The sequence below is a fragment of the Stegostoma tigrinum genome, chromosome 12 (assembly GCF_030684315.1).
Source record: "Stegostoma tigrinum isolate sSteTig4 chromosome 12, sSteTig4.hap1, whole genome shotgun sequence".
In the NCBI taxonomy this organism is placed as follows: domain Eukaryota; kingdom Metazoa; phylum Chordata; class Chondrichthyes; order Orectolobiformes; family Stegostomatidae; genus Stegostoma; species Stegostoma tigrinum.
Window position 1 is genome coordinate 46,091,627 of NC_081365.1, and position 17,922 is coordinate 46,109,548.

A 17,922-nucleotide genomic window follows, 5' to 3' on the forward strand; every position below is an offset into this window, starting at 1 on the left:
TGAACTGTCCCAACAGTGAAAGATGACGCCTTCGATGACTTCGACGTTAGTGGAGTCTGGTGAGGTGGTGGTGGTTCTGAACAGGCTCAGAACTCAAATGTAGACTGACTTCTCTTTAAACTGTATCTTTTCGTTTTCTCTTGTTCTTAAACTATGAAAATCTTGCCAGGCATGACAACCTGAGCTTATTATAAGCAGAATCAAAGTGATTGAGATTGTGTTGCAAATTTTTTGCAAAATGGGCAACAACATCTGCAAGCTGTACACCACTACGTCATGGTAGTTAGTTTAGTTCTTATATAGAAGTAATTGAATTTAAAGAGCTTGTCATCTGGGTGGCATTTCATAATGATTCGAGACAGCAGTTGATCTTTGATGAAATGACTGGCCATTGTCAAGTCAATAGCAAGCATTCTGGAGGCTACCACAGACTGCAGTAAAGAAATTAAAGGGTCCACTCAGTGTCCCACTCCCATATAATTATGAAACAACTGTAGGTTTGTGAAGAAAGCACAGTTAATGTTTCAGAGCCTGTGACCTTTTTTCGGGACAGTTCTGAACAGCCACTGGACCTAAAGCATTAAGCTTTCTCTCTACAAATGCTGTCAGACCTGCTGGGTTTCTACAGAAATTCCTGTTTTTATATTAAATAATGATTTCACTTAGGTGCTACAACAGTTCAACATAACACAAAAGTATCACCCTGGTAAAGAGCAATGAAACAAGTGCATTTTAAATTTAAAAAATGTTATATTAAATAAACTGAACAAATTCAAAATCAGTGAATTAAACCAGACAGATTGTAACCATATACTTTGAAAGAATCAAGCACAGTGATAGCAGTGGCATTACAATGTATTTCATAATTTGCTACAGAACAGTGTAGTGCCAAAAAAACTGATGAATAGTTAATGTACTTCCTATAGATAAGTAAGGGGCCAGAACGTATCCAGGATATTAGTGACCAGTTATTTTAATATCAGCAGTAGGAAAAATAATGCATTCTTCATGAAAGGAGAGAATAGAAGGAAATCTAAAAAAAATATAAGAATGAATAGTCAGCATGGATATCAAAAATAAATATTTTGATTAACTATGCTTATTGAAATTTTGAGAAGGTAACAAAAAGGCTCATTGGTGATAATGCAGACATGGTTTATCTTAATTTTCAAAAGGTCCTCAATAAAGTGCCCCATAATGGACTCATGAATATGCCAGAGAATGTGGAATGAAGGGACCAGCAGGTGATCTTAAGATTCTGGAATGTTTTCCTACAATGGATATTAACAATAATTTCTCTTCTGGGTAAAAACACACCTACAGTCCATTAATATAAAACGGTGACCATGAAATCCAATTGGTATTTTATAAGGAACTTTACTGAATGAGTGGTAGCTGGCTTCAAGACAAAAGTGGAAATAGAAATATAGGGCAGTTACTTACTGAGTGTGAAGTGATACTCCACAAGGATCATTACTGATTTGGACCACTGTTGTTCACAATTTTTATCAACAATTTGGACTCTGACATTAAAAATTCACAATTTCTAAATTTGCAGAGGACAACAATATTGAGGATTGCAACTAACTACTATATTTTGGATGTGAGTTTGCTCGCTGAGCTGGAAGGTTAGTTTTCAGACATTTCGTCACCATTCTAGGTAACATCATCAGTGAGCCTCCAATGAAGCGCTGGTGTTATGTCCCGCTTTCTATTTATCTGTTTAGGTTTCCTTGGGTTGGTGATGTCATTTCCTGCATCAGTGATGTCATTTCATGTTCTTTTTCTCAGGGGATGGTAGATTGGCTCCAAATCAATGTGTTTGTTGATGGAGTTCCGGTTGGAATACCATGCTTCTAGGAATTCTCGTTCGTGTCTCTGTTTGGCTTGTCCTAGGATGGATGTGTTGTCCCAATCAAAGTGGTGTCCTTCCTCATCTGTATGTAAGGATACGAGTGATAGTGGGTCATGTCGTTTTGTGGCTAGTTGGTGTTCATGTATCCTGGTGGCTAGCTTTCTGCCTGTTTGTCCAATGTACACCACTTTGATTGGGACAACACATCCATCCTAGGACAGGCCAAAAAGAGAGACACACGAGAATTCACAGAAGCATGACATTCCAACCAGAACTCCATCAACAAACACATTGGCTCCAAATCAATCTACCATCCTCTGAGAAAAAGAGCCGGAAATGACATCACCAACCCAAGGAAACCTAAACAGATAAATAGAAAGTGGAACATAACACCAGTGCTTCGTTGGAGGCGCACTGATGATGTTACCTAGAATGGTGACTGATTGTCTGGAACAAACCTTCCAGCTCAGTGAACCAGCTCACATCCGGAACAAAATAAAGACCCAATATTTTGTGGACCGAGAGGAGGAGGAGAGTGCTGTGTTGGAGGTGGAAGGAAGAAGTCGGGTTGGCTGTGCACCCTTGCAACTGGTGGATCTTAATGCTGGCTTCGGCCCAACGCTGGTTCAGGGGAGCAGCCAACCTGCAACGAGTGTTCGTGCCCCAGGTCAGGGGGTCCAGAACACCATCCGGTGTTTCCGTGAAGAAGGTGGATGAAGGTGCACCTGTGGAGCGCACCTTCTTCGTGAAGAGGGTCCTGTTGGACTGTTGTGGGTTTGCTGCTGCAGACATTTACTGCCTGCAAGATTTCCCCGGAGGAGGTTTTTACGATGTAACCTTCAGGAGTGCCAAGCTTTGTGAGCGCTTCCTGGAGGTTTTCAAGGAGAAAGGCGGTGAGGGCCCCCTCTCTGTATTGACCGCTGTCCCGCTTTTCGTGATGCCAGCGCAGAGGAGCCGTATGGTGACTGTACACATGTACAACCCGCATGTGCCAGCAGTTGATGTCCTGATCTTCCTTGGAAGGTACGTGAAGGTGGAAGGGGACCTAACCGACATCATGGACCCCTTCGGCATCTGGACCAGTAAGAGGCAGGTCAAGGTGACGCTGTGGATGGGAACATTGTACACCCACCGTCCAGCTTCGCGATCGGCAGGAGCAACGGCTACCTGACCTACGCAGGGCAACCTAAAGTCTGCCATGCCTGTGGTAGGTCAGGTCACGTGGCGGCCGACTGCAAAGCCACCTTCTGCAGGAACTGCAGGGAGGAGGGACACCTTGCAAAGGATTGCCCACAAGAAAAAAGCTGCAACCTTTGCGGGGAAGCGGGCCACCTCTATAGGGCATGCCCACGGCAGGGGACCACCTACGCCCAGGTCGCCGGCAGGGGCAATGCGGGGCCAGCCCCCCCCGGAGGAGAGGAAGGCACCAGGACCCTGCAAGGACCCCACTAATGTGCAGGAGGGCCAGGTGGTGCAGGCCGGCCCAGCCCCGCAGGATGGGCCCGAGGCCAGCAAAGCGCCCCTCCAGGCTCCGCTCCCCCCTGACAACCCAGAGTCGATGGAGGCGGCAACAGGCGACCCAGAGGAGTGGACCACGGTCCGGAAAGCGAGGAGGAAGGCGCGTCGGCGGGCCCAGGAACTGCAACCATCAGGCGGGAAGAGGCAGCTACAGGGGGGCTATAAGAGCTCCTCTGACAAGGGAGATTAAGAGGGGGCCCACCCAAAGCAGAAGCTAAAGATCTCAAGGGAGAAGGAAAGCAGCACCCCGCTTCCAGGTGATGGGAGGCGTCCTGAGGCTCCCTCCAACACCCAGTCACGTGCCGCTGGGGCCCTGGAGGGCCCCCCGGAATTTCCAGGCAGGAAGGAGGAAACAGCGCGTCCTCAGCATGACCCAGAGCTGGACTCTCCTGCCTCCGTACCCCCGACGGGGGGGGGATGCCACCCGGAAGGCAGCACGGACGGTTTCCTGAGCCCGGAGAGCATCCAGCAGTTAGCCCGGGCAATGGGCATGAAGGGACAGATGGAGGGGTTGGACCTTGGACTTGGGGCGGGTACTGCGGTCACTGCCCACAATGGGGGTACGAGTTGCGAGCATTAATGTGCACAGCGTCAAGTCCACCGCAAGATGTGTGTCCACGTTGGCCTACCTGACCACCGTCAAGGCGGACCTCCTGTTTCTGCAGGAGTGCGGGATACCGCACCTCAGCAGGTACGGGAAATGGTCCGGCGCCTGGACCTGTGGGCCTTCGATCTGGTCGGGGGGTAATGACTGTCGCTCCTCGGGCCTGGCTATTCTGCTGCGGGGGCGCAACTTCACCATCTCTCAAGTTCAGGAGGTGATCGTGGGGGGGGCGCCTCCTAGTGGCTGACGTCACCTACAGGAACGCTCCCCTGAGGCTGATCAACGTGTACGCCCCAGCGGTACGGAGTGAGCGGTTGGCCGTCCTGCAGCGGCTTCCACCCCTGCTGGCTATGTCCAGGCCGGTCATCCTAGGCGGAGACTTCAACTGCATCATCGATGCAGATGGAAGATCCGGCGTGGGGACAGCGGGTGGGGGGAAAGAGTCAACTGGACGTCATGTCCAGATTCCTGATGGGCACGGTGAAGGACGCCAAGCTGCTCGACGTCTTCAGCACCCCTGCAGACAGAGCGCAGCGGAGGTACACCTGGTCGCGGCCAGACGGGTCTATCCGCTCAAGGATAGACTTGCTGTTTGTGTCACGGGCGTTCTCGGTCAGGTCCACCGGCGTCGAGCTGGTGTTCTTCTCTGACCACTGCTTCCTGCTGGCCGACTGTCACTTACAGGACGACCAGCAGGCCGGCAAGGGGACGTGGAAGCTCAACACTACTCTGTTGACCCCAGAGAACGTCGAGGAGCTTAAGAGGGAGTATGCCAGTTGGAGAACCGTGAAACCCCTCTTTGAGTCTCCGGGCGACCGGTGGGAGACGGTGAAGGAGAACATCAAGAGGTTCTTTGTCCTCAAGGGTGTTCAGAAGACGAGAGAGAGGCGGGGAAAGCTGTCGCGACTCCAGAAAAGGGTGCAGAACCTGCTCCTTCTGCAGTTGATGGGGGTCAATGTCACGGAGGACCTCTGTGAGGTGAGGGGCCAGCAAGCCTCGCTCTTCGCCGCAGAGGCCTCCAGGATAGTCTTCCAGTCCAGGGTCCGCTCCGTGGAGCAGGATGTGACGTGCTCGCGTTTCTTCTTTCAGAAGGTACACAAAGAGAGCTCTGTGATTAGTCGGCTGAAGGAGGATGACGGCTCGGTGATGTCGTCTTGGCCTGACATTTTGAGGATCAGCAGATCCTTCTATGCTGGACTGTACGACACGAAGCCCACAGACAGCACGAGTCGTTCCTGTCGTCTATCACGGAGGTCTTAGACGACGGCACGAGGGAATGGCTGGACTGGCTGATATCCCTGGACGAGCTGACCAGAGCCCTTAAGTCCTTGGAGAGGAATAAGACTCCCGGGAGCAATGGCTTACTGGTCGAGCTGTATTCCGCTCTGTGGGACCTGGTCGGCCAGGACCTGCTGGAGGTGTACGATAGTGCGCTTCGGGCAGGGGAAATGTGCAAGTCCATGAGGAAGGGCATCATCACCCTCATTTACAAGAGGAAGGGGGAGAGGGAAGAAATTAAGAATTGGCGTCCCATTTCACTATTGAACGTAGACTACAAAATCCTGGCCAAGGCCATAGCCAACCGGGTCAGGTCTGTCCTGGAGTCGGTGATTCACCCTGACCAAACCTGTGCTGTGCCGGGCAGGAAGATTGCTGAGAGCCTTGCGCTCATCAGGTATACGATCGCCTACGTGCAGGACAGGCGGGTGGACACCTGCCTCGTCAGCCTGGACGAGGAGAAGGCCTTCGACAGGGTCTCTCATGCTTACGTGAGGGACGTCCTCTCCAAATTGGGGTTCGGGCAGGACATCCGCAATCGGATCCGGCTGCTCTACACCAACATCGTTAGCGCAGTCTCGATCAACAGGTGGGAATCGGACAGTTTTGCTGTCAGATCTGGAGTCAGGCAGGGCTGCCCACTCTCTCCTGCCTTGTTCGTGTGCTGTGTGGAGCCCTTCGCCGCATCCATCAGGAAGGACATGAGCCTGAAGGGCGTGACTATCCCGGGCAGCGGAGGCCTTCAGGTCAAGACCTCCCTGTACATGGACGACATCGCCGTCTTCTGCACCAATCGTCGGTCGGTGAGAAGGCTGTTGGACATCTGCGGCCAGTTTGAACTGGCCTTGGGTGCCAAAGTCAATAGGGGTAAGAGCGAGGTCATGTTCTTCGGGAACTGGGACGACCGCTCCGTCATCCCCTTCACCGTCAGGACAGACTACCTGAAGGTGCTGGGTGTTTGGTTCGGTGGAGCTGGGGCGTGCACTAAGACTTGGGAGGAGCGTATCACCAAACTGAAGCAGAAGCTGGGCAGGTGGACGCTCCGGTCCCTCTCCATCGTGGGTAAGAACCTGGTTGTCAGGTGTGAGGGGCTTTCAGTACTGTTGTATGTGGCGCAGGCCTGGCCTATTCGCTGGACCTGCGCCGCTGCGGTCACCTGGGCCATCTTCCACTTCATTTGGGGGTCGAGGATGGACCGGATCCGCAGGGACACCATGTACAAAGACCTGGAAAATGGGGGAAGGGCGTACCGAACGCCACCCTCGCCCTGACGGCTACCTTTGTGTGCGGCTGCATCAAGCTGCAATGGATATACACAATGATTTCTCTTCTGGGTAAAAACACACCTACAGTCCATCAGTACGCAAACACCAAGTGTCACTACTTACTGTGGTTCTACCTTTCCCCGGTGTTGCGAAGGATGGGCCTGGCCTCGTTGCCGCGGAACGCTCCGAGTAGTTGGACCGTCCCGTACCACCTGTCCATCGTGGAGAAATTTTTGAAAGGAAACACCTTTGACCACATGGCCGTCAGGCAGTGGTCAGCACGTAATATCCTCGAGACCCTTCGGGAAAAGAAGAGAGTGGATCCCATCGTGTGGTTCCCCACGCAGACTGCCAAAGTCGTTTGGCAGAATGCCTCATCGCCAGAACTTCCAAACAAGCACAAGGACATTGCTTGGCTGGCAGTGAGAGGGGCTCTGCCAGTGAGATCCTTTAAGCATGCCCAGAATCTCTGCGCCACCTCATGCTGCCCTCGAGGTGGCTGCGGGGGGGACGAGACTGTCGATCACCTCCTTCTGGAGTGTGCCTAAGCGCAGGAGGTCTGCAGGGGGATGCAGTGGTATTTGTCGAGGTTCGTCCCGAGCAGCTCCATGACGCGGGACTCCGTGCTCTACGGGCTGTTTCCCGGGACGCACACTGAGACCAACATCAACCGCGCCTGGAGGACCATCAATGCGGTGAAAGACGCTCTTTGGTCTGCCCGCAACTTGCTGGTCTGCCAGCTGAAAGAACTGACCCTGACTGAGTGTTGCAGACTGGCGCACTCTAAGGTCCAGGACTACGTGCTGAGGGACGCGCTAAAGCTTGGGGCAGACGCCACCAAGGCGCGGTGGGGAAAGACCACCATATGAAACCCCTCGTCCAGAATGGGAAAAAGGGCCCTTTCAGGTAACTGGGCCCAGCTGGCGCCTTCCCCAACTGGTCAGGGGGCCAACGGGGACTGTGTGGGGTGACGACTGCCGGGGTATTTTCTTTGCTTTGTTTTTTTTCTTTGTTTTTTTTTCCTTTAGTCGGTGTACGTACCCCCTGGGTAACCCAGAGCGGCTTGCATGACTGGGTAGGTGTATAAATATGTTTTATTTTTTGTACATTTTATGAATAAAGTATATTTTTTTTCAAATAAAAAAAGGTGACGAAATGTCTGAAAACAAACCTTCCAGCTCAGCGAGCAAACTCACATCCAGAACCTCAACCTGAGCTACAAGTCTTCTCAAAACTCGCTAAACTACTATATTAATAACCATGAAGACAAACAATTGGTAAGTTCAAACTAGGTAACTGTAATACATTTTGGTAGGATGAAAAGGGAGGTCGTATTACTTGGAAAGGGCAAACCTAAATGGGGTGGATGAGGAAGGGAACTTGGAGCACATATATAACCAATTACTGAAAATTGCACCATAGGTTAGTCAGGCCACAAAAATAAACAAACACAAGTACAAGGCTTTATTTCCAGAATTGAAAAGAAGGGGAGGTATGCTAAACCTGTATCAAATCTTGGTTTGAATGCACAGAAGTACTATGCATCATTTTGTTTGTCATACTACAAAAAGAACAGAGGGGGCGCTGGAGAGGATGCAGAGAAGATGCCAAGGATAACTTGCACAAGGATTTGCAGTAGGAAAGGACTGATGGGCTGGATCTGTTTTCGTTTGAGGTAAAGCAGAGAGGTGGTCTAATTAGATCCTTAACATTCTGGACAGTTTTTCTACAATGGATATACACAATGATTTCTCTTCTGGGTAAAAACACACCTACAGTCCATCAATATAAAACAGTGACCTTGAAATCCAACTGGGATTTCGGAAGGAACTTCTTTACTGAACAAGTGGTAAGCGCCTACAACTCCCAACCCCAAGAAGCTGTTGAAACAAATAATAGATGCAGTTATTAAGAAGCTAGTCAAGCATTTGAGGGTGAAGGAGCCGGATGATTACAATGGTAGATTTAGTTGACGAAATTGGGAGGAGGTTGAAGTGGATATCAAACACTACCTTGAACAGCCTGTCTCTGTGCCGTCTATCCTGATGATCCTTTTTCAGAAAAACTGGCACCAAAATACAGTTGCAATGAACACAAGACAAAATTCTTGTATTACTGCATCATTGTACATGTTTCATGTTAGTTATACATGTTGTTTTAAATCAATGCTTTCAAAACAAATTAAACATTTCAAAATGTAACTGCTTTGAAATGTCATCTCTTTCGTAAACATTTATCAGGCGCTTACACCAACTGAACTGATTTCACCTTGGAATAATCTCTACATCAAACAGGAACAGCAGGCAGGAGACATTAACACAAGAAAATTATTTGTTCCGGAATTCGTATATTTCAAAAAGACTTTATGGAGTTTTACACAGAGTGAAATTAGCAACAGCCACATTTAAAAGCTGCTTGACCACATTTACCATTTAGCTCAATTGTGAGCAAAAATCTTCCAGGTCCCAGCATAATCGTAAGGCACATTTAAGCAGCTTATTTAGCAGCTTGTGTTACAGCTGGAACTCTTACGCAAGCTTAAGTAATATGTTAACAGCTTATCTTGAACACTAATAGTTTTCATTTTAAAAGGAATCATCAGCCTTTACTAGGTAAAGCACACTTTTGGCTATTTTTATAGCTGTCAGAAGATGATGAATGAATATTTCTTAAAGGTAAAATGAAACAGAAGCAAAGATAAATGATCCTACCTGGATGATTAAGAAGTGTGTCAAGCTCTTCTTTGGCAACCACCATCCTTAATTTGTCACTGCTATCAACAACAAAAATGATGGCCTGGCCTTCCCTGAAGTGCCAATGAGGAAATATTATACTGTAATGCTCTATCACTTTGGTCAAACTATACAAATATTGTACAATGTAGCCAATATACTGCATGCGTCATTCCAAAATGGTCAACCAATATTTCACTATCTCACTTTTAACAACTTGATTCTTAAGTAACCATGATTTAATTCTTAGTTAAATAAACAAATTGGCAATTTTTGTTTTCTACAGTATCTGCCAATTGGCAGCAATTTCACTTCTTAGAATAAGAGGCAAGTTTGCCGACTCATCTAGTTATTTGTCCATCAAACATTTGCACCAAAGGCAGATAAAATTATCATTTTTTGTCACTGCATTATTGCTGTTTTGTTTTATGGAACAACAGCAACTAAAACTCATTGGCTTTAAAATGCTGAGAAAGGATTATACAAATGCAAATTATTCCCTTATATTTTGTGACCTGGTTAGCATGGACTGGTTCTGAAAATGCAAGTTTATGAAATGAAACAGAAAATAATTAAATTATTTAAAACAGCTTAAAACATTTATTTCTGTTGGCAGAAATGGTATGAGAGTGTGATTACATGAAACTGTTCATCAATTCTGATTTTGGAAATTACTAGTTGACAACTTAACCAAAATTAACAATATAGCAAAGTCAGACCACAGCTGGAATACTGTGCACAGTATTGTCCCTGTATTTAAGGCAAGATATACTGGCCTTGGAGGCAGTCCAGAAAAGATTCACTAGGTTGATCTTGGATATAGAGAGTCTGTCTTAAAAAGGAGAGGTTGAGCCAATAGAGGCAGTCTGGTAGGGATTCTTAGGGAACTTGACAGGGTAAATGTGAAAAGGTTGTTTCTCCTTGCGTGTGGGTCTAGGACCAGATAGCATAATCTCACAGTAAGGTGTCTCCCATTTAAGAAACAGCTGAGGAGAAATCTCTTTTCTGAGAGCATCGTGAATCTGTGGAATTCTTTACTGTAAATGGCGGTCAAGCCTAGATCGTTAACTATATTCAAGATTGAGGGAGACCGATTTTTAAATCTGGAAGAAAATTAAGGATTATGAGAAAAAGACGGAATTTGAGGAATGTCATCAAATCATCCTTGATCTCTAAATGGCAAAACAGACTTGATGGGCTGAATGACCTAATTCTGCACTGACCTCTTACATCTAGAAAGGAACATTATTTATTTCTTAAAGATGGATTTTAAAATTCATTCATTCCAGGCAAGAATCAGAAATTTGAGCACACTGCACACCATACAATAAATCAATAATTAATCCATTGACTTTAAAAGATAATTCACTAACGCAGCCACATTTCTTCAGTAAACTTACAATTGCAATTCTCATAAGAGAAGGTACTGTGGTTGCATGTGGTATAATGATAAGGGAACACAGATTTAGGACTTTAGTAAGTACATCCTTCCTCAGATAGAGACCAAAACAGTACACAGACATCGGGTGCAATCTCACCAAGGTTGGATACAACTGCAATAAGGCATCTTAATCAAATTGCCTTGAAATGAATGCTAACATAGCATTTGCCTTCCTAACTCTTCCTACTTCTGCATATTAGCTTTTCATCATTCACGGACAAGGACACCCAGATCCCCCTAGAAATGTTCTGCTCGTGTGTATTTTTTTTTACACCAAAAAGTGAATAACTTCACAATTATTCACATTATCTTCTTTCTGCCACATTCTACTATTTAGCCTGTCCAAATCGTCTTACAGCCATTTCCAGTCCTTGAAAAAAACTATCACCTTATTAATGAACGGAGACCAACGTCACGTACACTGTTCAATTATTATTCCAATAATCAAGTATGAACAGTCTCTTCCAAATATGCTACAAATATTTGAAAATATTGCCAAGTTATTTATTTAGTTAGAAAATAAATGTTAATTTCTTGTATATTTCTAGATTTTAAAATTCTGTAAAGATAAAGTTAAAAACTTTAGATTACAGATATAAAAAAGGCATACATTCAGTTTTATCCAATAATTCTGTTTAAAACAACCTTGGCTGATAGTACAGAATTTTTCTTCCTGATTTAGGTAGTTTTTTTTATTTATCATAAAAATTAAGAAGCAAAGTTATGTATTTTGAACAATAGGTTTCTCATGCTTTAACTAGCTTTGCCATTGCTCTTAACCTCTGGTTGGAGGTTCTGCAAAGTATCTATACAATTTTTCTATGAATTTACTGCATTTTGTTCTTTACTCAGCACTTACTTATAATAGTGTTCCCACAGGTTTCGATATCTACCCTGGCCAGACATATCAAACACTGTAAAGGACAGACTAGGGAAGAAAGAGAAGGAAAAGATCAACTTGATGTTTGACACATTTGCAAACAAAATAACATGCTTGATTTCCTCAAATCAAGCAATGGAGATATCCGCGCAAGAACATTTTCCATTTGTTCAACACAAACTTAAAAATCAATGTTAACAATAATCATGACAAATGTAGAACAAAGATATTTCAATAGGCTAATGCTTCATTTGAATAGCTGATGGGGTACTTCATTCACACCAGTGTTTACTCTTCACTAAACACTGCCAGCAGGCAGATTTCATGCACTCTCTATACTGGTACACAACCCATTCACCATATTGACGGAACAAAAGTTCTGTAAAATCGCACTGTTTATCTGCACATAATACTGCACATCTATCTAAGACCACAACAACTATCAGAATGCAGAGATAATGTCACAGGGACTTCCATGTACGTACACTCAGTAGAACTTCCACTACTTCTCATTGTTCCAAACTCTGTTATTACAATCTTATCATGTTAACTATCAACCCCACTACATGGAATGAAAGAACTTGCTTACTGAGAAAGGGTTTTGTTTTCGAACAAACGTTTTGGTATTCTGTTTTTTATCGTAGTAACAAGATTTGAGTGCTCAATATGGTAAAATTTTTCCGTACATTACAATTGCAAATGGTTAATCTTATTGGGCCAATTTTGTTCAGATTGTCGAGGAAAAATGAGTTATTTTCTACAACAAGTTCTATATATGTCACATTGGGGAAAAAACATGAATGCTTCATTAACATGGATAAAGAACACTACTAAACAATAATTCTAATTGATACTTTCACTTTAATTATCAGTATATAAATAATTATACTGATAACAAAAATGAAAATAAGTAGTCATGCTAATTTCCACTAGTTTCCTTGATCAGGAAGGTATGAGCGTCCACACTAGTGCAAAGTTGCTCACGTACATCTTTAGCAATATTGTACTTGATATGATCGGATTTTGAAGGGTAAGGCCCTCCTTACAAGATAAATAATTTAATGATGGGAGGTCAAATATATGATTGTGAACACAGACTTAATCTCAGACTGTAGCTAGGGTGAAAGGTGGAACTGATAGCTGTGAAACAGAGTTTGGAGGCAGGGTGATATTTAAATTAGTTGAAAGGGTGCCAGGTGGGGAATGTGCACGTCGCCACCTCTGTCCTGATTACATCTGGGGCACAAAGACTCGAGGTTGCCCTTCCATTCCTGAAGCCAACTGCAAACATGAAGTGGGCAGTTAATGTCTGCTTAGAGGCCTTATCCACTACCATTCGAAATCAGTTGGTAGTGGTTGGAAGACTCACCATAGCGTTGCGAAGTTGGGTAGAGTACTTGTGCATTGGAAGGTAGACAGTTAGAATTGGGTGGTGCGTGTGTGTGGCGCGCTTGTGTGTGGGGTGGGGGGGGGGGGTCGGGTGGGGGATGATGCAGTGAGTAGTCTCTTTTAAAAGATAATGTGTTTTTTCTATGCTTTATGGGAGCTGGTCTGTGTCTAATAATAAGAGATGAAAATATTTGTACTCCCTGTGAAATATTGCCAGAGACAGTGATAATCTGCAGAATAAATGGAAAGAGAATTAGTGTTCCAAACTGGAGAAGGGAAAGTGGGACTGATAGAGAGTGGCTATTCCAGGAATACAATTTCTCCTTGGAAACGATATAGCTGGATCACAGGTGGGAGTGATGTCAATTGCGGTGGAGAAGCTGAAAGAAAACCAGGGAACTGAGGAATTTAAAGGAAAAATCCTTAGAATTTTTCCAAAGTGTATGGTGACAAGATCCCATTCTCTGTTAGAATTTGGTGTTTGTAAAATGTTAGGAGGGGAAAGCATTGCACGGTCCCTTTAAAAGATGACGTGCTTTTTCTATGCTTAGAGACATAACCTGCTATGCACAGACATTTTGTTTATGTGTTGCAGGTGCGCAGAGATCCCTTGAATTGAAACATTTCTATCAAAAAGCTACACAGTTAGCAGGCTAAGCAGCAGTTTTGTTTTGTTATGAAGACAACAAATTTTGATTTTAATCAATCAATTTGAATCAGGCACTTAAGATACCTAAAAAACAACTAAATTTAGTGGTTTGACAATATAGGACATATCCTATTGTAAGGAATTGATATGTCATCAAGAATATAAAAGGAGAGGGCAGTTAGAAAATCAGGACAGTGAACAGTCATCTGCAAGAGTTAACAGTTCTCAGCTCTCCAGAGTGAATCACTAGCCCTCACCACTAGCCTTCTCTAACTTTTAAGAAAGCACCATTGAAATCAAAGGCACCTATTGTACATCTGGTTAATACTCCTTCAGAACATTCAATGGAGAAGGCACAGAACATTCCAGAAGACATGTATCCTGGCTGTAATTTAGACAGACTAAATTCTATTTTTTTAAAATATAAGTGGGTCTTTTATAAATTGGAACTGCATTCATTAGAGATAGTAAGAACTGTTGATGCTGGAGTCAGAAATAACACAGCATGGAGCTGCAGGAGTACAACAGGCCAGGCAGCATCAGAAGAGCAGGGATGTTGATGTTTCGGGTCGGGACCCTTGTTCTGCTGTGCTCCTCTAGATCCACACTGTGTTATCAACATACCATCTGAACCTTGTTTTATTTAGGAATTGTTCATAGTTAGAAGAAGTTTATTCGGTTTGTTAATAATTTAGTTAATGTGTTCTCTATTAGCATTAGGTAAATAAATTGTTACTTGTTGACTATAATTTTTATTAATGACTTGGATGAGGGGATTGAAGGATGGGTCAGCAAGTTTGCAGACGACACAAAGGTCGGAGGTGTCATTGACAGTATAGAGGGCTGTTGTAGGCTGCAGCGGGACATTGACAGGATGCAGAGATGGGCTGAGAGGTGGCAGATGGAGTTCAACCTGGATAAATGCGAGGTGATGCATTTTGGAAGGTCGAATTTGAAAGCTGAGTACAGGATTAACGATAGGATTCTTGGCAGTGTGGAGGAACAGAGGGATCTTGGTGTGCAGATACATAGATCCCTTAAAATGGCCACCCAAGTGGACAGGGTTGTTAAGAAAGCATATGGTGTTTTGGTTTTCATTAACAGGGGGATTGAGTTTAAGAGTCGTGAGATCTTGTTGCAGCTCTATAAAACTTTGGTTAGACCGCACTTGGAATACTGCATCCAGTTCTGGTCGCCGTATTATAGGAAAGATGTGGATGCTTTGGAGAGGGTTCAGAGGAGGTTTACCAGGATGCTGCCTGGACTGGAGGGCTTATCTTATGAAGAGAGGTTGATTGAGCTCGGTCTCTTTTCATTGGAGAAAAGGAGGGGGAGAGGGGACCTAATTGAGGTATACAAGATAATGAGAGGCATAGATAGAGTTGATAGCCAGAGCCTATTTCCCAGGGCAGAAATGGCTAGCACGAGGGGTCATAGTTTTAAGCTGGTTGGTGAAAGTATAGAGGGGATGTCAGAGGCGGGTTCTTTACACAGAGAGTTGTGAGAGCATGGAATGCGTTGCCAGCAGTAGTTGTGGAAGCAAGGTCATTGGGGTCATTTAAGAGACTGCTGGACATGCACATGGTCACAGAAATTTGAGGGTGCATACATGAGGATCAATGGTCGGCACAACATTGTGGGCTGAAGGGCCTGTTGTGCGCTGTACTGTTCTATGTTCTATAAAGTGAGTGTCAGGGGTTCATTTTATTTAACCACTAAAAGTTGAAGAAAAAAAAAAATCAGATTACACCCCTTCTCACATTCCATTTAATAGATTATAGAGAACTCATCTCTGAATGTTTTGGTTTTAGTTATCTAACAGGAGTCAACCTCCACTTTGTAACAATACGGTGGGGCCAAAGGATGATTTTTTTTTGAGGATAGCAATAATGGCAGCAAATGTAAAGGGAAAAAACGACTACACCATAAAAAGAATTATCCGCTAAAAATATTAGTTAACTTGAGGACCAGGAGGGGAAGTTAGCTGTTCAGCTGTTTAATGGGAATCCAGTTCAGGGAGTGGGAGGTGAGCATTATGGACAAGTTGAATTCAGAGATGTCTTTAGGGGAAATTGAGAGAAACTTAAAAGAAAAGGGAGTTCAGGGCTAGGGCAAGGAGTGTTTGAGAAAATCTAGGCTGATGGATTACTGGAAGAGAACATAGTACAGGTAGCTGATCAGATGGTTGTGATTTTAGCAATAAAGTAGTCCATAAGCTCCTTCAATTTATTTATGGAGCTATGGTTACAGGAGAGGGAAGAGGTTTAAGATGACAACTGCTGTAGAGAACAGAAGCTATGGGTTATTTTTGCATCCCGGAATAATCCTGGGGGGCAAGCAGAGAGAGAGGGAGACTGATTGAGAAACAGTGAGAAAGATCAGGAGAAACTGTTTGTTGGGGAGAGTGGGGAAGAGGAGGCTAGGGCACAAGAGTGGAAATCAGAGTGCAATTGAACAAAGCAGCGCCAATAAAACATGGCAATCATAGGCCAAAGGCTACACAATTATCTGAACATCATTAAGACTGTAACACTGCAAAAGTTTGCTAACTACTTACTTATCAAAGTTAAAATCTATTTCTCCCAATTTTGCAGGCCAAACTAAACAGTGCAAAAGATAATAAAAAAACAATAGTACCCAGAGGTCTTGAAATTCTCAATGCTGAATCCAATGGTTGGAACAATATCCTGTACTTGAGACTGTAAAACAATGGCACAGATCAACACAAGTCATTATTCTGCTAGATGTTTTTCATGTTATAGTGTAGGTTAAAACTGCAGTTCCTGCAAATTGTTTCACACGTTGTATACTGCATTCCAAGTAATTTTAATTTGTATCCTTGAAAAAACAATACAAACAGAACTATAGTACATCTAATGATAGTTTTCCTCCAATTGTATTGCACTCTAATCAATTTAAGGCAATATATTTTCACTATTATTTCAAATCTTGTGATACACCTTAGGATATTTCATGTTGTTGAAGATGCTATATAAAAAGACGTTGTTGCTGCTATTAGAACAGGAGCTGCATTTCCAAACTACTTTGGAAATAGTCTGACACTCTGTCTAAATACAAGGCCAAATTTCTTGGTACAACAGGAAAGCTACATAATTAGGGTATCAGCAAATCAAAATGTAGCTCCAATAAATTAAGTCACATCAACCTTTAACAAATAGTTGAAATGGAGAAACGTGAACACAATGTCTACAGTATCTCTTCAGACTTGAGCACTGTATTAACTTCAACAAATGAACAACAATGGAACATTGGGTCAATATTTCTTCCACAGCCCTGATATTATGCTATGGCACACCTTCAGAAACATTAACATGCTCGAAATAAATGATTTAACATGACTACTAAAATAGCACAGTGGGGGCTGTTAGATTACTGAATTTGTTTGTTATCATGTCATGTTGCAATTTCAGGGTCTGAGGCTTTTTAAAAGAAAAAATTCTTAACTAACAACCATTTAAAAATTGCAGTAGGCTTGTTTTTTTAAAAAAATGGGTATATTTATAATCATTCCTGAGAAAAGCACTTGTAAAGGTTATATATTGCTATGTGTCTACTAAAAGGGGCAGTATGTTAACTAAAATTTATTAACTATACTAAAAGGTTGATTTCTAATGTTTGTAGACTGAAAACAATAATTGCATGTAATTGTTTTGCAACTCTCCATCGGTCTTTTAGAGCTGGTTTTCTTTTGCAGTACGTACTTAGTTATTGTCTCTGGTGTCCTCCTCAAAAAATCAGTTGCTTTCACTGATACATTCAACTTCTCAATACCATTCCCATGAAATTTTTATGATTAACTGAGTGTTTGCCAGTTTTCTAACTGAAAAGTGCAATATGGGTGTGAGGAAAAAGCCCTTCTTTACACAAAGAAAATTAGCTGATTTCCCCTCTTATTTACTAATCATTTAGAGGCATGAATCATTGCTCATTGCCTTTTCAAAATTATTTCAAAAAAACTGCAGCTAAAGTATCCTTCCAAAAGATTTTGCCATTCCTGTTTAAGGTCCAATAATTCACCATAATAACTGTGACAGTAGTTTTGTAAATTCATTTAGTAAATATGGGCTTTGCTGATTGGACCAGCATTAATCATCTATCTTGAATTGCCCTTGGGAAAGTGGTGGTGAGCTGTTTTCTTCAATTGCTGCATTTCACTTGATATGGCACATGCATGACACCGTGTTTCTTTGGGGAGGTGGGGGCAGTGTTGAATCCAACATTTCGATGCACTAACAGAAATGGAACATTGACACATTTGAAAGTCAGATGCTGAGGGGCTTGGAGAGGGCC

The 17,922-nt window shown here is 43.7% G+C and overlaps 1 protein-coding gene across 2 annotated transcripts in view; it reads right to left on the reverse strand.

Moving 5' to 3' along the window:
* LOC125457192 (ADP-ribosylation factor-like protein 6) overlaps positions 1–17,922 on the reverse strand; it is a 41,778-nt gene that overhangs the window by 11,411 nt on the left and 12,445 nt on the right. For both annotated transcript variants that reach the window (XR_007248578.2, XM_048541082.2), the window contains exons 4-6: positions 16,249–16,310; positions 11,553–11,621; positions 9,232–9,326 (exon numbers count right to left, since the gene is read on the reverse strand). Coding sequence is in view for 1 of the 2 variants with exons in the window: in XM_048541082.2 (XP_048397039.1) it covers positions 9,232–9,326; positions 11,553–11,621; positions 16,249–16,310 (226 nt within the window). In the remaining variant the exon portion in view is untranslated. The remainder of the gene's footprint in view (positions 1–9,231; positions 9,327–11,552; positions 11,622–16,248; positions 16,311–17,922) is intronic.